The 23,540-nt window shown below is 52.2% G+C and overlaps 1 protein-coding gene across 1 annotated transcript; it reads right to left on the bottom strand.

The window, feature by feature from the left end:
* Positions 1 to 7,574: 7,574 nt before the first annotated feature.
* On the bottom strand, positions 7,575 to 11,341 carry LOC149522262 (uncharacterized). The gene has a single exon (XM_089771140.1). The coding sequence runs from the start codon at positions 9,003 to 9,005 to the stop codon at positions 7,575 to 7,577; it is 1,431 nt and encodes a 476-aa protein (XP_089627266.1). The 5' UTR covers positions 9,006 to 11,341.
* Between the last annotated feature and the right edge of the window lie 12,199 nt (positions 11,342 to 23,540).

Raw genomic sequence — 23,540 nt, 5'->3', positions numbered from 1 at the left:
AACCTGGGAAGCAGTGATCATGAGATAATAGATTTCAGGATCCTGACCAAAGGAAGAAAGGAGAGCAGCAAAATACACACCCTGTACTTCAGAAGAGCAGACTTTAACTACCTCAGAGAACTGATGGGCAGAATTCTCTTCGATTCTTACACGAAGGGGAAAGGAGTCCGGGAGAGCTGCCGCATTTTAAAGAAGCCTTATTGAAGGCACAGGAGGAAACCATCCCGATGTGCAGCAAGAAAAGCAAATATGTTAGGCGATCAGATTGGCTTACCAGGGACATCCTTGGTGAGCTTAAACAGAAAAAAGGAAGCTTACAGGAAGTGGAAACTTGGACAGATGACTAGGGAGGAGTATAAATATATTGCTCGAGAATGCAGCGGAGTTATCAGGAAAACGAAAGCACAATTGGAATTGCAGCTAGCAAGCGATGTGAAGGATAACAAGAAAGGTTTCTACAGGCATGTTAGCAATAAGAGGGTGATCAGAGAGGGTGTGAGGCCCTTATTGGATGAGGGAAGTAACTTAGGGTATGTCTACACTACAATGTTAGTTCGAACTAACAGACGTTAGTTCGAACTAACATTCATAGGCGCTACACTAGCGCTCTGCTATTTCGAATTTAAATCGAACTAGCGGAGCGCTTAGTTCGAACTAGGAAAACCTCATTTTACGAGGATTAAGCCTAGTTCGAACTTACTAGTTCGAATTAAGGGGTGTGTAGCCCCTTAATTCGAACTAGTGGGAGGCTAGCCTTCCCCAGGTTTCCCTGGTGGCCACTCTGGCCAACACCAGGGAAACTCTATTGCCCCCCTCCCGGCCCCGGACCCCTTAAAGGGGCACAGGCTGGCTACGGTGCCCGTGCCAGGTGCAAGCCTGCCAGCACCCAGCCAGCAGACTCTGCACCTGGCACGGCACAGAGCCACCCACCCGATGCCCCCCAGCCCCCCCCCTTCCCGGGACCTGGCTGGCGGCTCCTGGGAGCTTGCCCGGGACTGCAAGAGGCGGGCACCTTCCTGGGCTAGTGCAGACATCGTGGACCTCATCCACGATCTCCGCACTAGGCACAGGAAAGTGGCCGTCTAGGGCAGGACAGCTGCCAGCCTGGCCACCCAGGAGCAGGTGTGCATGAAAATCAAGGGGGTCCACTGAGACCCCCGACCCTGAACCCTGAGCTTACAATGGCCGTCGTGGGTCAGACCAAAGGTCCATCTAGGCCAGTAGCCTGTCTGCCAACAGCGGCCAACCCTAGGGACCCTGGAGGGGATGGACCGAAGACAGTGACCAAGCCATTTGTCTCGTGCCATCCCTCTCCAGCCTTCCACAAACTTTGGGCAGGGACACCACTCCTACCCCCTGGCTAAGACTACTCCATGGACCCAACCTCCATGACTTGATCTCACTTCCCTTTAAACTCTGTTCTAGTTGTAGCCTTCACAGCCTCCTGCAGCAAGGAGTTCCACAGGTTAACTATTTGCTTTGGGAAGAAGAACAACTTTCTCTTACTAGTTTGAAGCCTGCTACCCATTCTTTTCCTTTGGTGTCCTCTAGTCCTTCTTTATGGGAACTCATGAAGAACTGTACTGAATGCACCCTCTCCACCCAACCCCTGCTTTTAGAGACCTCTATCCTGTCCCCGCTCCATCTCCTCTTTTCTAAGCTGAACAGTCCCAGTCTCTGTAGCCTCTCTTCATCTGGGACCTGATCATGTTAGTTGCCCTCCCCTCTCCCAGCCTTTCTCTTCCCCTCTCCCACCTCCTTTTCCCAGTCTCCCCCAGTTTTGTTCAATAAAGACAGAGTCAATGTTGGAAGAAACGTTATCTTTATTTTGTACATCAGGAAGGAGGGCTAGGGAAGGGTAAGTGGAAGAAGGTGAGGGAGGAATGGGGTACGAGCCCCCGATGGGGAGGACTGGGCTGGCTCTGCGGCCTTCTGGGGGTGGAAGCTCTCCTGCAGCCCCCCAATTGCCCCCTCTCCCCAGATGGCAGCCTGCGGCAAATGCAGCCGGGCTGATGGCCGAGCGGTGTGATGTGCCCAGTGTGGGCACTCCGGGCACTCCAAGCCAGGACTGGTTTTCAAGCAGGGCATCCCTGAGAACTGTCTGTCCGGGGTGGGGGTCGGGTCCCTTTAAGCGCAGCCCTCGGCTAGCCTGAGACAGCATCTCCATGCTCTAAGTCCTCCTCTGATGCCCTGCCGGCATTGCTTCCGGCCATCATGTGCCAACAATGCCCCACTGCTATATACATCGGCCAAACAGGACAGTCCCTACGTAAAAGAATCAGTGGACACAAATCTGATATTAGAAATGGCAACATACAAAAACCTGTAGGGGAACACTTCAATCTTCCTGGACACACAATTGCAGATCTAAAAGTAGCCATCCTGCAGCAAAAAAACTTCAGGACCAGACTTCAAAGAGAAACTGCTGAGCTACAGTTCATCTTTAAGTTTGACACAATCAACTCTGGATTAAACAAAGACTGTGAATGGCTTGCTAACTACAAAAGCAGCTTCTGCTCTCTTGGAATTCACACCTCCAGATCAGCTGCTAGAAGTGGGCCTCATCCTCCTTGATTGGATCCACCTCGTCATCTCCAGCCTGATCCTGGCCTGCATATTTATTCCTGCCTCTGGAAATTTCCACTACATGCATCTGACGAAGTGGGTCTTTGCCCACGAAAGCTTATGCTCCTACACTTCAGTTAGTCTATAAGGTGCCACAGGACTCCTCGTCGCTTTTTTAGTTCTAGACGCGTTAGTTCGAATTAGCTTAGTTCGAATTAACTAATTCGAACTAAGTTAGTTCGAACTAACTCTGTAGTATAGACATACCCTTTCTGGATGAATGAGAGATGATATGGGAAAAGCTGAAGTACTCAGTGCTTTCTTTGCCTCTGTTTTCATGGACAAGGTCAGCTCCCAGACAAATGCACTAGGCAATACAGCATGGGAAAGAGGTGGACAGCCCTTGGTGGGGAAAGAACAAGTTATGAACTATTTAGAAAAGCAAAACATACACAAATCCATGGGGCCAGATTTAATGCATCAGAGGAGGACTTAGAGCATGGAGATGCTGTCTCAGGCTAGCCGAGGGCTGCGCTTAAAGGGACCCGACCCCCACCCCGGACAGACAGTTCTCAGGGATGCCCTGCTTGAAAACCAGTCCTGGCTTGGAGTGCCCGGAGTGCCCACACTGGGCACATCACACCGCTCGGCCATCAGGGTACTGAGGGAGTTGGCAAATGTCATTGTGGAACCTTTGGCTATTTTCTTTGAAAACTCGTGGAGATCAGGAGAGATTTCCAGATGATTGCAAAAAGGCAAATGTAGTGCCCATCTTTAAAAAAGGGAAGAAGGACAATCCAGGGAACTAGACCAGTCAGCCTTACCTCAATCGCTGGAAAAATCATGAAGGGGATCCTCAAAGAATCCATTTTGAAGCGCTTGGAAGAGGGGAAAGTGATTAGGAATAGTCAACATGGATTCATGAAGGGCAAGTTGTGCCTGACAAATCTGATAAGCTTCTATGATGAGGTAACTGGCTCTGTAGATATGGGAAAGTCAATGGATGTGATATACCTTGACTTTAGCAAAGCTTTTGATACAGTCTCCCACAATATTCTTGCCAGCAAGTTAAGGGAATGTGGATTGGATAAATGGACGGTAAGATGGATAGAAAGCTGGCTAGACTGTCGGGCCCAATGGGTAGTGATCAATGGCTTGATGTTAGGTTGGCAGTTGGTTTCTAGCGGAGTGCCCCAAGGATCTCTTCTTGGACCGGTTTTGTTCAGCATCTTTATTAATAACCTGGATGAGGGGATGGATTGCACCCTCAGCAAGTTCACAGATGACACTAAGCTAGGGGGGGGAGAGAGATACGCTGGAGGGCAGGGATAGGGTCCAAAGTGACCTGGATAGATTAGAGGATTGGGCCCAAAGAAATCTGATGAGGTTCAAAAAGGACAAGTGTAGAGTTCTGCACTTGGGACAGAAGAATCCCAAGCATTGTTACAGGCTGGGGACCGAATGGCTAAGTAGCAGTTCGGCAAAAAAGGACCTGGGGATTACAGTGAATGAGAAGCTAGATATGAAAGCAAGCAAGAATACTCCAGCAAAACTAAGGTCAGTGTAGCACTAAGTCCAGTACATGGACCAATGAGAGTAACCCCAATGCAGCCACTGTAATCCCATGCATATCAACCATTTTTACTGACATTCAGCATCAAATTGCTGCCTCAAAGAATCTCTGATCCTCATAGCCCTGCTGTCAGGCTGTTCAAACTCAGCCTCCAAGCACTGTGCCTCGGCAGCCCAGTCCTGAATAAAGATTTTACCCTTCCGTTTGCAAATATTATGGAGGGTCCAGCATACAGCAATAACCATAGGGATGCTATCATTGACCACGTCTGGCTTCCTGTATAAACATCACCAACAGGCCTTCAAACAGCCAAAAACATACTCCACAGTCATTCTGAACTTGCTCACCTGTTATTGAAACACCCCTTTCTGTTGTCAAGGCTCCCTGTGTATGTTTTCATGAGCCATGGCATTAAGGGGTAGGGAAGGACTCCAAGGATCACAATGGGCATTTTCACTTCCTCCACAGTGATCTTTAAGCTCAAGGGGTATTTCTCCTGGAGCCAATGTACTCAGAGGCTAGGTGGTCTGGTGCCAGAATTGGAATGTGTGTGCCATCTATAACTCCACTGCAATTTTGAAAGTCTATCTGTGCAAAGCCAGCCACAGTTTCGTGAACTGAGTCATGTTTTTCAGAATCGGATGCAATGATTGATGGCCCTACACACTTCCATCAGCATGATTCAAATGGTCAACTTTCCCACTCCAAAATGATTGGTGACCAAGCAAAAACTGCCTGAAGTAGCCAGCTTCCACAGTGCAATCACCCCATACTTCTCTACCGGCAGGGCAGTACTCATACCCATGTCCTTGCGCCACAGTGTGGGGGCAAGCTCAACAAACAGTCTTGTGGAATATATTTTTCTCATCTGAAAGCTCTGCAGCCACTGCTCATCATCCCAGATTTGGATTATGAGGGGATCCCAACACTCAGCGCTTGTTTCCTGAGCCCAAAAGTGGTGTTCTATTGTGGTCAGCATCCCTATGAATGCCACAAGAAATCTTGTGTCATACAAACACTGCTGGGACTCCTCACCGTCACTTTGTTGTTTTAGGAATAAATCAACTGCCATGCATAGCATGCAAGTGAGACCAGTCACATTTTTGTCAAAAGCCAGGGAGCCATTCCTACACACTGGAGAAGTACTTGTATGCAGCACAGAAGCTGTTGAAAGACTATGCCAAATGCAGATAAAAGTGTGGGAATTGCTGGGGTGTAAAGCAGTGAACCGCAGGGCATTGAGATAGGACCCAAGATGCCCTGCACTTCCTCACAAACCTCTGTGGCAGAAGAGGAAGAGGTGCTCTGTGGGAGTGCACTGTTCAAAAGTGCCACAAGTGTGACCATGCTAATGCATTGGTGACAGTGAAGACACCCAATAGCATTTTTTCTGCTGTGCTCCATGAGCTCTGCACACACCTAAGTTGAATGGACATGAGTAATCACTTAGGCTATGTGTACACTCGCGGTTTCTTCTGTGAGTAATATGCAAATGAGGCTAAGCGTGGAATATCACTGAGCCTCATTTGCATACTTAATGAGCCACCATTTTTTCCAGAAGAGGCTCTTGCACAAGAAGGAGCATCTACACTGCCCTGTCTTGTGCAAGAAAAACCCTCTTGCGCAATGCCATTACACCTATTACTTTTAAGTTTTTTTGTTTTTAGAGCCTCTCTATGCTCCCTTACCATTTCACAGTCACTATCATCATTCTGGTCAGGTGGCTGGCAATATATCCTTACTGCTATATTCTTATTATTGGAGCAAGGAATTATTATCTAAAGAGAGATGATAGTTTGGTTCATGTAAGACTTATTTCATATGAATCTATCTCTTTCACATACAAAGCCACTTCCATACCATCATCATCTGTTTTGTCCTTACAATATATTTTGTACCCTGGTATTACTATGTCCCATTGATTAGCTTCATTCCACCGTATTTCTGTGATGCTTCATATCAATATCCTTCCTTAACGCACACACTTCATTCTTGCTTCACAAATGCAGGGAAGGCACTGAGACTCAGGGCTTCCCCCAAAACCAGATTAACTCTTTTGGAAACCCAGGGCAACTAGATTTTGTGGGGCCCAGAGGTGGGACCAACAATAAGGGGTTCAATATATGGGAGAGGGCTGCCTGGAACAGGCTAGGGGTGAAGGGTTGAGGCAGGATGTAGGGCACAGGAGTAGGCTGGGGATGTTGGGTCTGGTAGGGTGGGATGTGTGGGAGCGAGGTGGGGAGTCGGTGGAAGCTGGGGTGCAGGCTGGGGATAGAGGTGCAGGATATGGGCAGGATGTGTGGTACAGAGGGAGTGGGGAGTCTGGGTAGGAAGTGAGGTGCAGAGTCTGAGAAGGTTGATGATGTGAGAAGGAACTAGGAGTGTGTCTCCTGGGCAGGAGGGGACAGAGCATGGGGGCAACTATCTGGTGCACCTCTCAGGGATGGCAGGTGGCTCCGCATGGCCCTCCACTTACAGGCAACCCCCCCCCCCATACTCCCATTGGCTGCAATTTCTGGCCAGTAGGAAAAACTGGGGTGTAGCCTGCAAGCGAACATAGGGATACAGCTTCACTGTGCTGCTGTTCAGTGCCATTTCCTCCCCCTACCAGACAGTGTCCATGGGGTGGATGCAACCCATGGCTTGTAGGCAAGGGCTCATTAGCAGTTGGAGCAGGGATTTCCCACCAGGCACTGCTTCCCTGCTTTTTGCATACCAGAGTTCAATGTGGTTGTTGCCTTGGACTTTCTGTTCTCCATTTTGTACACTATCAGAGTGAGGCACATGAGGCTGAGGAGCTTTCAAAGGGTGGAGGGAGAGTAGGGTGCATCTTCCCCTGCCTTTTCACTTCTTTTTCTAAGTCTTTCTTCTGATCAGCTTTGGTTCAAGCAGAGACAGGTGAGTCTGTGTGGGAGGGCATCTTTCATGAGTCAGATAGTGTTAAAGTTAGACAGGACTTACAGATTTGGCAGACTGCTCTGTTTATTTCAGCAAAGCTTTGCTAAAATGCATGGAGAAAATGTGAGTACCCTACAAGGTTCAAACCCCTTGATTTTATACAGTCAAAAGGAAGCCAAAATTAACAGGATTAAAAGGGGGGCAAAACTTCACATAATTAGTGTGAGGCTACTCAAGTACTCTTCATTTCAATATTAAGCACACAGCAATCTCCTGGCTATATCTCCCTGATTATCTGGAATTGTTTCCTAACACTTAATGTTTCTTTTCCTGTTAAACTTAGGCCCAAATTGGCTAGCACCTTGATCTGCATACCTACAATCAACATTAACATACTTTTCTTCTTTCTCTTAAAAAGACAAACAGAATTCCTTTAACTTATTCAATTATTACAGCACAATTCATCTTTTTCTTACAGTATAATTCTTTCTACTTTCACAATCCCTCCTTTTGGTCAAGCCTTGCCTATGACCAACAATTACTGGGTTTCTTGCATTAACCGTTCTTTGTCTCTCTGTTCATCAGTGATATTTAAAATCATTAGATTAGCACTCTGGTGAGGGGTAGCTAGCTGTGTGATATGTTTTGCACAGTTTTGGATACAACAGGAGATTAACTGAAAACATACAAAAATTATTAAGATCCCAAATAGGATAGTTAGGGCTTTCTGAAACAACCAGTTTCCTATGCCAGTGAAATTGAACAAGTTACTCAGCCATTTCCACAGGGAACTTGGCTCTTCGTGAGGAAGATATGCAATCTTCTTTAAGTAGTTAGCGCGATCTATTACATCATTGGTGTTGTCTGGTATATATACACAACATTCATTGCCAATGAGAGCACAGGTCCCTCCTTTTGCTGCCAGCACTATATCCAATGCCTGACGGTTTTGGAGGACCACTTGTCTGATCGCTCCCGTTTCTTTGGCCAGGGCCCTTAAACTTTCTTCAGTTTTATTTGCCATGATTTCAACTACTGCTTGTAACCTCAGAAGCCTTTTTGCATGATGTATTACTCCCCCAAATGGGATAAAGGAACCACCAATAGCCTCTTCCCAAGTTAAAGGGCTTATGTGATTCACATACCATTGGGCATCCGACAAGTCCCTTCTTTTTCGCCTAAAATTACGGAGGCGTTCTCGTGGGAAGGACTCTAACACTCGGAATTGTGGGAAGAGTTGGGCGGGATAACAGATACCTGACCAGTTAACTGGTAATGTGGTATAGGCCTTTGTCCCACAGACCCAATGATGCCCTATTAAAGCCGGGAAGGGTCGGTTGCACCCCTTTGCCATATAGGTGTCTACAAAGGAGGAGTAATATCCCCCGAAGGGCACAAGGTGATTCTTCTTACGGGGAGTGGTGTTATTTGCATGGCATTGAAAGATTGTACTGTTCTCACTAGGGTGGCTGTAGCGGGAGCAAGAGAGTGATTTTCCTGTTTGATCCCAGGTTGAGAAAAAATTCATATCCCCATACCCGGTCCTCCATTTTTCAATCTTGTTTGAATAATCCCATACACCATTGGTTACAATATGCTGAAGACAACTGCTCCTCCCCAGATTCAGCCCTGTCCCATTACACACCCAACACCAGTGACCTTTTCCCTCCACCACGCTTATCCATTTAGATACATTTATTCCTACTGTTTCCCAAGTGTTATTACTGTTCCATGTCTTGTTAAACGGATGAGGTCCTCCGGTGAGGCCTGGGGAATTAAGTGGGATTGCCAAGACAGGAACACCAGCTTGTGAGTGGGCTGGGATGTGGCTGCAGACCCAGCAATTAGAGATATTAAGGGTCTGAGCGATCCATACTTGCTGGTGGATAAAAGAATTGTCATTGTCATTGTGGATTCCCCAGACCTTAAGACACCAGTAGCCGAGGAACAGGCCCCACCAGAGGCACATGCTGGAGGCAAGACCCTTTTTGGTTCTGACAACCTCAGCTGAGGGAACCGCAGTCACGGTTTTATGTCCACCAGGCAGCAGGCGCTAGGCTCACTGCTGCTTCTTTTTGGGCCTTGCTTTTGGTTGTCGTCTGCTTCAGGCAACCCTTACGTGAACGTAGGTTGTAAGGTATTGCAGGCTGTTCCTCTACGTCTTCTTCTGGAGTCAAAATTGACTCTGCGTGGTCCTGAGGCGATGACTGGTCTGCTGGGGGTGGTGCCTTCTTACACTGAGAAGCATGTATCCATGCTGCTATGCCGGATAGCTTAACAGCCGTCTGGGTAGTGAGCAGCACCTGATGTGGGCCCTTCCACCGGGGTTCCAAGGCGTGTTTTCATTGGTGGTGTCGTATGTAGACCCAATCACCTGTCTCGAGGGTGTGGCAGGCGTCAGAGGTGGGTTCGGTTGGCCAGGCGGCTCAAACCTGTGAATGGAAGTGACTTACAGCTTGCATTAGTCCCTTGCAGTACTGTAGGAGTATACTGTGAGTCAAGTTCAAGTCTGAGACTGGAGTAATGGTAGTCATTGTTCGCATAGGGCGCCCCATAACAATTTCAAAAGGACTTAATTTATGTCTTTGGGATGGGGTGGATCGAATTTCCATAAGGGCCAATGATAAGGCCGCTGGCCAGCTTAACCCTGTAGAGTCACAAATTTTTGCAAGCTTATTTTTTTTTTTTGCATGCCATTTCGTCTTTCAACTGCACCTGCGCTCTGTGGGTGGTAGGGACAGTGCAGCAAGTGCGTGACATGTAATACACGATCCAGGTGCTGAACAAGTTGTCCAGTAAAATGTGTACAAAGTGGCAGGAATTCCTTTGTCACTGGACAAAGTGGCAGGAATTCCTTTGGCAGGCATAATATGATTTAACAAACATTTGGCAACAGACAGTGAATCAGCTTTGCGACAAGGAAAGGCTTCAATCCAGCCCGAAAATAAGCATACCATAACCAGAATGAATTCATAGCGTTGACACTTAGGCATTTGTACAAAATCAAGCTGCCAATGCAAGAACGGTGCTTGGGGCAGGCCTCGGAACCCTTGAGCTACCTTTACAGGTTTGCCAACATTGTAGCTTTGGCAAGTGGTACAGGTGGCACAGTGGCGAGCTGCAAAAGAGCTGAAATGTGGGGCTCACCATCCTGCCTTAGTTACAGCAGAGACCATCCCCTCCTTTCCGACATGCGAAACGCCGTGTAGCAGGGCGGCCAGAGCTGGGTAGAGCGAAAAGGGGGCCACAAAGGCACCACTAGGCGAGCGTCAAAGGGAATCAGGGTGTAGAGAGCAACCCTGGGCGACCCAGGAGTCTTTTTCTGCTTCTGGGGCAGAGTCTTGGAGCAGGGTGAGGTCAGAAAGGGACGGCGGTGGTACAGAAACAGAAAGGGAACCGAGAAACGCACCGGGGGAAGGTTCTATGGCAGCATTACCCTTAGCAACATCAGTATCTGCTGTGGAGTGACCAGGGCACTTAACAATAGCTAATGCAGATGGGAGTAAAACTGCATACAGGAGAGCAGCAATGTAGGGGCCATTCTTGATAGGGGTACCAGCAGAGGTAAGGAAACCCCGAGCTTGCCAGAGGGTGCCAAAGTCATGTACAACCCCAAAAGCATATCGAGAATTAGTATAAATGGTGGTGGAGCGTCCCTCAGCCAGAAAGCAAGCGCGAGCTAGGGCAACTAGTTCAGCAACTTGTGCTGAAGTCACAGAAGGTAAAGGCACAGCTTCTAGGGTTTCAGAGAGTGATACCACAGCGTATCCTGCGAGGAGACGACCTTGGCTATCTCTAAAGCAGGAACCGTCAGTGAATAACACAAGGTCGGAGTTAGAGACAGGGACATCAGAAAGGTCAGGGCGCGGGACGGTGACAGCAGAGACAGTTGCAAGGCAGTCGTGGGGTTCACCGTCATTAGACAGAGGAAGGAGAGTGGCAGGGTTCAGTTGAGAACAGCGCTTTATGGTGATATGCGAAGCCGAAAGCAGTAAAAGTGAGGCGGGCGGAGGAAAGGTGAGCTGTATTACATTGTAGCAGGAGAGTATCTATAGAGTGAGGGACCATGAGAGAAACAGGAGAGCGGAGGACAAGGGACTCAGACATTTTAATTAGGCGTGCCGCGGCAGCCACAGCACGCAGACAGGGGGGTAGACCTTGGGCAACAGGATCCAAGGTGGCAGAGAAATAAGCTACTGGACGATTTTTGCCACCATGCTCCTGAGTAAGAACCCTAAGTGCACAACCAGATTGCTCGCGGCAGAAAAGGGTAAAGGGCTTACAGTAGACAGGTAACCCTAAGGTGGGGGGGCAGTGAGAAGCACTAAAGAGTCAGTTTCTGAGGCAGATAATGAAGGGGAATAGAGGAGTAGATCATTTACACATTGGACCAATGTGGACCCAGAGGGGAAGACCAGGTTAACAAGGTCTTTGGCTAATGCTTGGGAAAAGTAAGACGGGCTTTCTGTGTACCCCTTGGGAAGCATACTGCTGCTCCTTGTAAGAAAAGGCAAAAAGATACTGGAACTTAGGGTGAACCGGGACAGAAAAGAAAGTAGAACACAGATTAATAACAGTAAAATGAGTTGCATCTGGCAGGATAGAAGCCAGAATAGTTGCTGGGTTAGGGATTACAGGAAAGGTGGGTACAACAATGCAGTTAATAGCTTGAACAAACCGCCATGATTTACCATCAGCTTTTCGAACTGGGAGGATAGGGGTGTTACAGGGGCTGGAACAGGGGACAATAATGCCTTGTTCCCACAGGGTGGATATGACCGGAGCTGAAACCTTTAAATCCCAAAAACCCGGTGCCACGACCCCTTCTGTGACCTTATCCCCATTCTTGGTACCCTCCCCATTCCCAGTACTGTCTGCCCTGCCCTGAATAATGCTGTATTTGCAGAGCTATCAATTTTTGTGAGGACTGCTTCTCTTTCCTTTTAGAGTGCAGTGGCAATGCTCTGCCACTGCTTGCAATTTGTTCATGGTCTTGGCCTCCCATCCAACACTTATTTGCTTTAACATACTGCTAATAGCAGATAAGAGGCTATTAACAAACGCATGCGCCACAGCGCCCTGTCCATTTTTACCTGGTTGCTGTACCCCCAAAAAATCCAAAAAAACCAACCAAACAAACAAAAACCATCAGTCAGTCTGTGTGATAGTTGCCCGGGTTTTTTTCTTTGTTGCTGTTTACGGGGTTATAAGTAGCTTACACAGTTGCAGGAGGTCTGCTTCAGAGGGTTCATAGGCATTGCACACTAGCAAAATTCCTCTGCAAATTTGGTAGGGTTTTCCTGGGGCTTTGGAAAACCTTTTAAAATCGAGTGGAGCTCCGTGTGGGTCCAGGGTTTATAGCTTCAAGTGGGACCGGTCTGAGTTTTCTTGGAGGACGGGGTAAAGGGAAGCGCTTGGTCTGGTGGTGGGAGAGGAGGTTTCCAATAAAGCTTTTTTTCTTATAATTAGAATTTTTAAGGGAGGCGAGCTTCGATTCAGTTCATTTAAGATTTGCCTCGTCCCACCACTGCATGAAGCAATCTACCTCTCCTCTAGCCAATTTAGTTTTTGGGAAGGCCAAGTTTGTCTTTTAAGACATCCACTTGGTCTTTGTTCCAAGATCCTAACAGTGGCCACTGAGTTTTGGGATCCCCCCAGAGTCAATCTAGATTATTTTTCCAGAAATTTACAGGAGTCCGGACCCTTTCTAAAATATATAAACTGAGCCAGGGTCCCTTTAGGGAACTGCCCTTGCTTAGACGTCTGGTTACCCATACAGGAGGACTTCATACACCAATCACACCAGGAGGAAATTCGGGTTCGTCAGAGCGGTGCCCGGTGCAACACACAAAAGAAGCCCACAGGCTACTGCCTCAATCGCCCTTGCGTTCACTCCAAGGATTTTATCCAAGGTGCGGTGCGGCTGCGATTGTGCAGATTCCAGTCTCACAGACCGCGGGGACAGGAGCCCCTTGGTCGGCCAGTCCCTGGACAGGGATGGCTCCCAGACTCACTCACACCACAGGGAAGACGGATAGACACAGAGACAAGACAGTCCTCAGTCCGGACAAAATAATTACCTGACCAGAGTCCTGATGTTAGATCCCGGGATCCCTACCAGAACAGAGCAGGAACCAACAGGTTCGATGGCGTAGACTTCGCTGTGGCTGTGCACCTTTCCGTTCTGGCGGAGGACCGCTCGGGCTAAATGCCCAGGTGCCGGCTGCCACGGTAGTCCTGCAAGACAGTCAGGGATCACACAGCTTCAGCGAAGACGGTTGCCATCTCAGTAGAACCTCCAAATTGTCAAAGTCAGACAGGACTCACAGATTTGGCAGACTGCTCTGTTTATTTCAGCAAAGCTTTGCTAAAATGCATGGAGAAAATGTGAGTACCCTACAAGGTTCAAACCCCTTGATTTTATACAGTCAAAAGGAAGCCAAAATTAACAGGATTAAAAGGGGGGCAAAACTTCACATAATTAGTGTGAGGCTACTCAAGTACTCTTCATTTCAATATTAAGCACACAGCAATCTCCTGGCTATATCTCCCTGATTATCTGGAATTGTTTCCTAACACTTAATGTTTCTTTTCCTGTTAAACTTAGGCCCAAATTGGCTAGCACCTTGATCTGCATACCTACAATCAACATTAACATACTTTTCTTCTTTCTCTTAAAAAAACAAACAGAATTCCTTTAACTTATTCAATTATTACAGCACAATTCATCTTTTTCTTACAGTATAATTCTTTCTACTTTCACAATAGGCTAGATACTATGCCTTCGTTCCCCAAGAATACAGAGCTGGTAGTAACAAACCCAATAGAATAAAACTTGTTCTATAAAAATAAAGGTAAAATAAACTTCAAGTTACAAAAGAAAGTACAAAAACCATAGCAATGATGGAATTGCTAAAATCAGTAACTACTATTTACTTAAATGGTTTTGAGCATTAGCTCTTAAAAACAAATGGTGCCCTGACATGCATTGCACAATGATAATACAGAGAAATGATGAAGTGTAATAAGATAAATAGAAATAATGTGTAAAGGAGCAAAATTAAAATGGATTACAAGAACTGGATGCAGTGCAATTCAGGGATTCATGGCAACAGATAAGACAAAACTGTTATGAGACTTCACACTGACATATAAATTGATGAGACTTCAAAATCCTCAAAACATGTTACACTCTCCCTAACACACAACAGCTACGTCTACACTGGCATGAATTTCCGGAAATGCTTAAAACGGAATACTATTCCATTTTCAGCTTTTCCGGAAAAGGAGCATCTACATTGGCCGCGACGTTTCCGTGATAACGATGCGCTTTTCCGGAAAAGCAAAAGCCCGGAACCATTTTGAAAAGGGCAAAGGCCACCAGACCTTTCCGGGGGCAGGGCCGGAGCTCCGTCCAGACATGTGGTTAAAGGGGTCTCGCCGGGCAGCTGTTGGTCTCGTGCTCCCGTGCCTTGGGACCTCTGCCAGGGACTGGCACCGTTTGCAGGGTCAGTGGTTGCCCTGTGAGTTTTGGGGACACCACCCTTTGGCCCCCAACTGCTTTTCCCAGCGTCTTCTTTTGTCTGCCCTGCTCTATCTGCCATGGAGCCGTGGGTGGCCATGTACCTCCTCGGGCCCCTGTTGGACCTGTACAGGTGCCTGGAGCTTGTGCTGCAGGCTGGTGCCCTGGCGTTCATATACCCGGAGGCAGAGATCGCCTTGGACTCCCTCACCAGGGAGGTCCTGGCAACTGCGTGGCATCAGCACCCTACCATAGACCGGCCCATCTGGACTTTGGAGACGAGCACCAACTGGTGGGACCATGTGGTCCTCGGACGATGGGACCACCACCAGTGGATCCGGAATTTTCGGATGAGAAAGCGGACCTTCATGACGCTGTGCACCTGGCTCACCCCCACGCTGCAGAGAACCGCCACCCGCTGCGGGCACCCATCCCCGTGAACAAGAAGGTTGCCATCGCGCTGTGGAAGCTGGCCACACCGGACATGTTACTGCTCGGTGGCACACCAGTTCGGGGTGGGAAGATCCACCGTTGGAGTGATCATCATCCAGGTAAGTCCCAGGGGGAGTGGGATGGGGGGAGGGTGCTCCACTCCAGGCCCAGGGACACCCAAGACTCCAGGCTGGGTCGCCCAGGGGTTTCGGCCATCCCTCCCTTGCACAGGCCCGCTGGTGGGGGGAGGGCGTGGGGCAAGGGGGGCCCTGGGGTCTGTGTGTGTGTGTGTGTGTGTGTGTGTGTGTGTGTGGACAGAGGGAATCAAGGGGGGGGACCCAAGGGAGCGCACACTCACCCCTGGCTGTATGTAATGTGTTCCCTTGTGTTTCTCTGCACCCTTCTGCAGGTTGTCCACGCCATCAATGACGTCCTGCTCCCGAGAATCATCCGCCTGCACGACGTCGATGAGATCATGGCCGGCTTCGCTGCCCTCGGGTTCCCCAACTGCGGGGGAGCCCTGGACGACACCCACATCGCCATCTGGGCCCCGGAGCATCAAGCAGCCCACTTTATGAACCGCAAGGGGTACTGCTCCATCGTCCTGCAGTCCCTCGTGGATAACCGGGGCCACTTCCTGGACATCTACGGCGGCTGGTCCGGCCGGGCACACGACGCCCGCATCCTCCGGAACTCAGGACTGTTTCAGAGGTTGGAGGCGGGCACCTACTTCCCCTGGCGGGACTTGACTGTCGGGGATGTGCCAATGCCCATCTGCATCGTCAGGGACGCAGCCTACCCCCTGATGCCCTGGCTCATGCGGCCCTAAATGGGGCAGCCGGACCAGAACCAGGCCCGGTTCAACGACCGCCTCAACCGGGCCCGAAACCCAGTGGAGCTGGCGTTTGGATGCTTAAAAGCCCACTTCCGTTGTTTGCTCACCCGTCTCGACATGGGTGAGCAGAATGCAACGGAGGTGCTGGCCACGTGCTGCGTGCTCCACAATATTGTGGAGCGCAGTGGGGAGGCCTTCCTCCCTGCATGGGTGGCAGCTGAGGCACAGACCTTGGACCAGCCTGCCACAGCTGCCATCCGCCAGGCGCGTCAGGAGGCGGTGTGCATTAGAGAGGCCCTGGTGGACATGTTTGCCCAAGCCCCGTAGCAGGGTCGCTTGGGTCACCCCAGAGTACTCCGTCCCAGCTCCTACCCTTCCCCACTTCCTCCCCTTATCTCCCCCCCAATAGTAAAGCGTCGGGTCACAGCACATCGGCCGTCATCGAGTCTGTTCATCGGGTGCATCGGGCGTAGTTAGGGTTTTACTTTTAAGTTAGGCTAGGGTTTAGGCCACCATCGCCTGTCCTGAAGAACAGCCAACAGGATTTGGGACTTGTGCGGAAGGCTCACATCAGTGCCATCTTCGATGGATCTCCTGGCTCTTACTCTCCTGAGGCCCGGAAGGTTCAAAGGATTGACGTGGCAAGCTTCGCTGTCATTGTCTGTCGAGGGATCTCCTGGCTCTTCCTCTCCTGAGGCCCGGAAGGACCAAAGGATTGAGGTGGCCAGCAACACCACAATCGTCCTCCCTGCGCCGACTATGTTTTAGAATCTGTACTGTACTGCATCTTTTAACCATTTGTGCTTGTTTGTTGCTATGTAAATATAGTTTGTGGTTTACATCTTTACTGAAAAGTCTCAGTATTTCTTTATGCGCCGCAAACCAATGACCACTGAAAAAGGCCTCCCCCCTCCCCCCCCCGGTGATAGAGTCATGAATTTGTTGTCCACAGTTTGTAACCCTGTTAAATTGAAGTGGCTAATTGGCATCTCACATAATTTCTTTACAGTTACTAGAGGAACACAATAACCACACAAGATTCAAATGAAAACAGAACTTTTTATTTACAAAGGAGAGGCGGGGGGGACCTTTAACTGGGAGAAGGAGGGGGGCAGTTACTGGGACGGGTGGCCCCTCTGAGTGCCCCTCTGGGGGCGGACCTGCCCACGCTGGGCAGACTGTGTTGGGGCAGCCTGCACGCTGAGGTGGCCACGAGTAGGAGTACGAGTAGGAGCACGGTCAGGGTCAGGAGCAGGAGCACGGTCAGGGTCAGGAGCAGGAGCAGGGGCAGGGTCAGGAGCAGGAATAGGGGCAGGGGCAGGGAGAGGAGCAGGAGCTGGGAGAGGAGCAGGGATAGGAGGGGGTATGGGCTGTGCTCCGGGAGGGATGGCAGGGGCATGCGGTCCGGCCATGCCGTAGTGGATGGCATGTATTAAATGTGCCGTCAGGGTGCCCATTGTGGCGTGCATCTCGCGGCATTCCTCCAGGAACGCAGCCCATCCCTCCTGCCGCCACTCCTGGTCCCCCTGCACACGCTCCGCAATGGAGGTCTGGATCCCCTCCACCGCAGTGACGTGACGCCGAAGCAGCTGGTCCCGGTGTCGGAGCCTGGACCTCCGGGCTTGGGCAGCTGGGGGTGCTGCTGTTGCTGGAGTCGCGGGTCTGGTGCTGGGTCCCGCTGCAGGGAAGAGAAGAAAGGATGGGTCAGTCAAGCAGGCCGTCCACTGTCCCCACACCTCCATGCCCTCCACCCCGGAGCCCAGGTGACCGCACAGTTGTGGCTTGGGCCCACTCGGTTCCCCTCCTGCTCCAGTGTTGTATGTTGCCAAGGAGGACCGCCCCTGGAGTAGGGTCCTCCCTCCAGTATTGTAAGCACCAGTCTGTATCCTGGCCCCGTGCAGGGCGGGAGGGTGCTTATGCTGCGTTCACCTGTGGAACTCCCTGCCGGTGGACACTGTGAAAAGCTTAGGGCTAATCAGTGGTGTTTGACAGGGAGCGAGATGCATCCCCACGGCAGTGCCTGGATGCACACCTGTCAGTGGCGGTCTGGGCTCTCAGATCCCCTCGCGTGGGATATCTCCTGGACAGAACCAGAAGGGTGACTGGGTGGGGGATGTCCCATCCTTGCAGCAAAACTCAGGGGCCCTTCTCCCTCCCACTATCCCTCCCGTAAGCCTGGTAGCCCAGGGACAGTTGTGGCCACAGTGGGGACTTCCCTCGGGGAACCTGCCAAGGCACTGGGAGCAGGTGAGGGGCTTGGTGGGGGTCCACGGTCACAGGACTGTGACACTGCGCTTATCCCAGGAGCAGCTGGCTGTGCCTCACAGCCAGGCATGGGACAGTGTGCCGTTCCCTGTGCTGCACCCCTTGGTGGGGCTGCGGGCTCTGGGCTGAGTCCCTGGGGCCCTGGCCGGTTCCAGCCGGCATCCACCCTTCCCCCTGGTCCCGCTGAATGTGTGCGAGGAGCACGGTCCCAGGCGTGCCCTGCAGCTGCCTGCCACGGCCACCTGCCGCTCGGTCACCAGGCTGCACGTGGTTGCACGTGCTGCTAACTGCCTCATGTTACGCAGCGTGCAGCTGACATGGCCTGAGTGACATGCTCTCCCCCTCCCCCCTCCGGGCACCTGGCTCTCCCTCCCCCCCGCCCTCCGCCCCCCGCCCTTTGGGAGTGTAACCTGCAAAGACTCACCAGTGGGTTCCTCCCCGGCCACAGAGGAGCTGCTGGAGGGGGCCTGCTGGGTGGCAATGCTGGCCTCCTCTCCCGACGCGCCGCCACTGTCATCTCCCTCCTCCGGCTCGGTGGGACGGTTGATGGGGGGGTGCTGGCAGGTGTCTACAGGGACAGCTGGGGCTTGCGGGGCTGGCTCACCCAGAAAAGAGTGCATCCTCTCAAAATAGGGGCAGGCATCGGGTCCTGCTCCCCTCCCCTCCATGGCCCGCACGTACCCCAGCTGCAGCTCCTTCACCTTGGAGCACACCTGCTCACAGTTGCAGCTGGGGTGGCCTTGCTGGGCCAGGTTCCGTGCCAGACGGGTGTACAGCTCTGCATTCCGGCGGTGGGACTGCAGGTCATGGAGACCCTCCTTCTCCTCTCACAAGTCCAGGAGGGTCTCCAGCTCCCTAGGGGTCCAGGAGGGGGCCCTGCATTTGCGGCCCCTGGGGGCTTCCTCCCCTGCCCCGGGTGACGGTGGCTGACGATCACTTGGAGCTGCCATGCCTGCACTGAGGTGGCTGGGCAGCACAGTTGCCACATGGCAGAGCGGGGAAGGGTGGTCTCTGGGGGGCTCCTGCCACGTGCGGCCAGTAGCGTGCGGGCTCTTTAAGCCCTCGGGTAACACGGAAGTCCGCAGCTTCTACGGGGTCTCCCGCCGTCCAAACCGCTTTTTTCCGTTTCTTCTGCTTTTCTGGAAAAGCTGTCTACACTGGCCCTTTTCCGGATAAGCTTTTCCGGAAAAAGGACTTATGCCCGAGCGGGAGCAGCATACGGTTTCCAGAATAGCGGCTGATTTTGTACAGTATAGCGTCGATGCTTTTCCGGAAATTCAAGGGCCAGTGTAGACAGCTCACAGCTTATTCTGGAAAAGCGGCTGATTTTCCGGAATAAGTGGCCCAGTGTAGACACACCCAACATGTGGATACAGCTTCACATTCAGTCACCTGTACTGTAGCAGTGCAGAGAGAGGCGCAGCGGGGGCTACCAGGGAGAGCATTAGAATAGTAATGTAGCCATGTTAGTCTGGTCTTGCTGAAACAAAAGACAGGACTATGCAACACTTTAAAGACTAACAAGATGGTTTATTAGGTGATGAGCTTTCATGGGCCAGACCCACTTCCTCAGATCTGTTCGTCTTTAAAGTGCTGCATAGTCCTGTCTTTTGTTTCAGGAGAGCATTAGGGACACTTATCTTTATGAGCATGATCAGGAAGTTGTCCTATGCTCAGGTCCTGATACATTTTGCCCTGAGAGGGGAAATAAAAACCCCTCTCTGCCCCCCATCTTTGCATACTTGAAAGGTGGCTTATTCCCCTGGTTAACTGTTACCCCATGCTGCCCCATGTGCAAAAGCCCAGCACAGGGACTGACAGCATCTTCCCCTGAGCCATACCCCAGTTTCTACACAGCCTGCACACAGAGGCTGGCAGCATCTGCCCCTGAGCCAAACCCCAGCTCTTACTCCCCCTCACACTCACACGGATTGGCAGCATCTCCCCACTGAGACCAACCCCAGCCTTTGCACACACACGGACTGACAACATCTCCTTCCTGAACCCAACCCCAGCTCTTCCTCCCCTCCCCCCGCCCTATGGTTTGGCAGCATCTCCCCCAACTCTAATCCCAGCTTGTACCCCCCCCCCACACACACAGGGGCTGGCAGCATCTCCCCCCTGAGCCAAACCCCAGCTCCTACCCCCCAACAGGGGCTGACAGCATCTCCCCCATGAGCCAAACCCCAGCTCTTACACCCCCACACAGGGACTGGCAGAGTCGCCCCCACCCCCCCAAACCAAACCCCAGCTCCTACCCCCACCACATGTGTTTGCAGCATCTTCCCACTGAACCCAACCCCAGCCTTTATCCCCCGCACACACACAAGGGCTGGTAGTATCACCCTCCTGAGCCAAACCCCAGCTCTCTCCCCACCCCCACACACGGGCTGACAGCATCTCCCTGTTGTGCCAAACCCCAGCTCCTAAGCCCCCACCCCTACAGGAACTGGAAGCATCTCCCCTCTGAGCCAAACCCCAGCTCTTACTCCCTACACACACACACACATACAGAGGCTGGCAGCATCTCTCCACTGACGGCAACCCAAGCCTTTTACTCCCCCCTCCACACACGGGGCTGGCAGCATCTTCCCCTCTAAGGTAAACCACAACTCCTACCCCCGACACACACACACAGGAGCTGGCAGCATCTCCCCTTTGAGCCAAAACCTAGCTCTTACCCCACACACAAAGGCGCTAGCAGCATCCCCCTGCTGTGCCAAACCCCAGCTCCTATACCTTCCCTCCCCCACACACAGGGGCTGGCATAATTTCCCCACTAAGCCCAACCCCAGATCCCCCCCACACACAGGACTTGGCAGCATCTCCCCCTTGAGACAAACTCCAGATCTTACCCACACACACACACACAGGAACTGGCAGCACCTCCCTGCTGTACCAAATCCCAGCTCCTATCCCCCCCCCACACACACACACACAAAGGGAGTGGAAGCGTCTCCCCTCGGAGCCAAACCCCAGCTCTTACCCCCACACTCATAGGGGATGGCAGGATCTCCACCCTGAATCCAACCCTAGCTACTCCCCTTCACCACATGGGTGCTGGCAGCATCGTGCCTGAGCCAAACCCCAGCTTTTACCCCCACACTCATAGGAGATGGCAGCATCTTCCACCCTGAGGTAAACCCCAGCTCCTACCACACATAAACGCAGGGGCTGGCAGCATCGCCCCTGAGCCAAACCCCAGGGCTGTGTCTACACTGGCCGCAAGTTCTTGCACAAGAACACAGATGTTCTAATGTAAAAAATCAGTGCTTCTTGTGCAAGAACTATGACATTCCCGCTCAGGAATAAGCCTTCTTGGGCAAGTGTTCTTGCGCAAGAGGCCAGTGTAGACAGGCAACGTGAATTTCTTGCGCAAGAAAGCCCGATGACTAAAATGGCCATAGGAACTTTCTTGCGCAAGACAGCCTCTACACTGGTATGGATGCTTGCGCAAAAGCACATGCCAGTGTAGATGCTCTTTTGTGCAAATACTTTAATGCAAAAACTCTTTCATTAAAAGTATTTGCACAAAATCTTGCAAATGTAGACATAGCCCAGATCTTACCCACCCAGGGTATGTCTACACTACAAAGTTAGCTCGAACTAACGGACGTTAGTTCGAACTAACTTTCATAGGCGCTACACTAGCGCTCCGTTAGTTCGAATTTATTTCCATGAGGTTTAAGCCTAGTTCGAACTTGCTAGTTCGAATTAAGGGCTGTGTAGACCCTTAATTCGAACTAGTGGGAGGCTAGCCCTTCCCAGCTTGCCCTGGTGGCCACTATGGCCAACACCAGGCAAACTTGTCTGCCCCCCTCCTGGCCCAGGAGCCCTTAAAGGGCCACGGGCTGGCTACACAGTTTGTGCCAGTTGCAAGGCTGCCAGCACCCGTGCCAGCACACCCTGCACCTGACACCCATGAGCCAGCCACCCGAGGAAACCCAGCCCTCCCCCTCATCCCGGGACCAGCCTGGCGGCTCCCAGGACCCTGCCCGGGGCCGCAAGAGGCGGGCGCCCGCGTGGTCTAGTGCGGAGATCGTGGACCTCATCCAGGTTTGGGGGGAAGCCTCCAATGTCCACGATCTCCGCACTAGCCACAGGAATGCGGCTGTATACGGCCGCATGGCTGACAGCCTGGCTGCCTGGGGCCACCAGCGCAGCTGGGAGCAGGCGCACTACAAAATCAAGGACCTGCGGCAGTCCTACTTCCGGGCCTGCCTGCCAGGAGCTGACCTGGAGGCGTGCCCCCACTTTCACGCCCTGGACCGCCTCCTGGGGGCTCATGCCGTCCCTGCCCCCCGGGACGTGATAGACGCCAGGGCAGAGGGACCGCTCCAAGAGACCGAGGAGGAGGAAGAGGAGGAGGGCTCCGAGAGCCAGGAGCCTGCCAGCAGCCTGCTCAGGACCCGGGACCCCCGAGGCACCCCACAGAGCCGCTCGCCTGTGTTGTCCGAGGCCGGGGAGGCATCCACCTGTGAGTACCATCTTGCTCCCCTTATGTGTACGGGGGACTGGGGTGAGAGGGAGCCCCGGGACCATGCGCCTGGGCCTTGCCCACCACGGAGCAGCAGCTGGGGATCCTGCAGGGGCCCTGGCCTTGCAGAGGGGAGCTGGGTTTCACACACCTTGGCCCCTGGGGTAATTGACCGCTGGTCTTGTTTCACCACAGCCGCAGCACCTGGGCCTGTAGGGCGCACCACCCCGCCTGCAGCAGCTGCCCATGCCCGGGCAAGCAGGAGAGCCAGGAACCAGGAGGAGTACCAGAGATGGCACCTCCAGTTCCTGGAGCAACAGATCCGTATCCAGGACCACTGGGTCCAGGAGGACCTGAGGCTGCGCCGGAGGAGTTTGGAGGCCCTGGAGGAGCAGGGCCGTGCCCTGCGAGGCCACCTCCAGAGCCTGCTGGACCGCTTCCCAATTCCTCCTGCTCCTGCTCCTGCTCCTGCTCCCCCTGCTCTCTCTCCTCCTTCTCCTCCCCCTGCTCCCCCAGCTCCCGCTCCTGCTTCCTCCACACCCCCCGTCCCTCCTGCCCCACCCTCCACAACCATTCTCCACTGACGCCCCCAGACTCGCAGCGTTGCGAGACAGGAGAGGCAGCCGGACCCCCACCCCTGAGTTTTCCTTTCCCTTCCTCCTTTCCCTCCCCTTCCAGCTCCCTCGTCCCAGGTTTCCCCCTCCCCTCTCCCACCCTCCATCCTCCCTCCCCTCACCCCAGTTATGTAAAATAAAAAGACATTTTTGTTTGAAAAACAGGTGTCTTTATTTGACAGTAGGTAGGGAGGGGAAAGGGGAAGAGGGTAGGGTGGACGAAGGCCCCAGTGGGGCATGCAGGGAGAGGTCAGTCCTCCTCCTCCACCAGGAAGCTCTCCCACAGGGCTTCCCGGATCCGGACGGCCCCCCACTGGGCTTCCCGGACGGAGGCGGTGCGGGGCTGACCGTAGTGGCCA

Source organism: Pelodiscus sinensis, chromosome 19, assembly GCF_052426305.1.
Source record: "Pelodiscus sinensis isolate ZL-2025 chromosome 19, ASM5242630v1, whole genome shotgun sequence".
Taxonomy (NCBI): domain Eukaryota; kingdom Metazoa; phylum Chordata; order Testudines; family Trionychidae; genus Pelodiscus; species Pelodiscus sinensis.
Note: the sequence above shows the minus strand (reverse complement) of the source record. Positions and strands in the feature narration are given on the sequence as shown.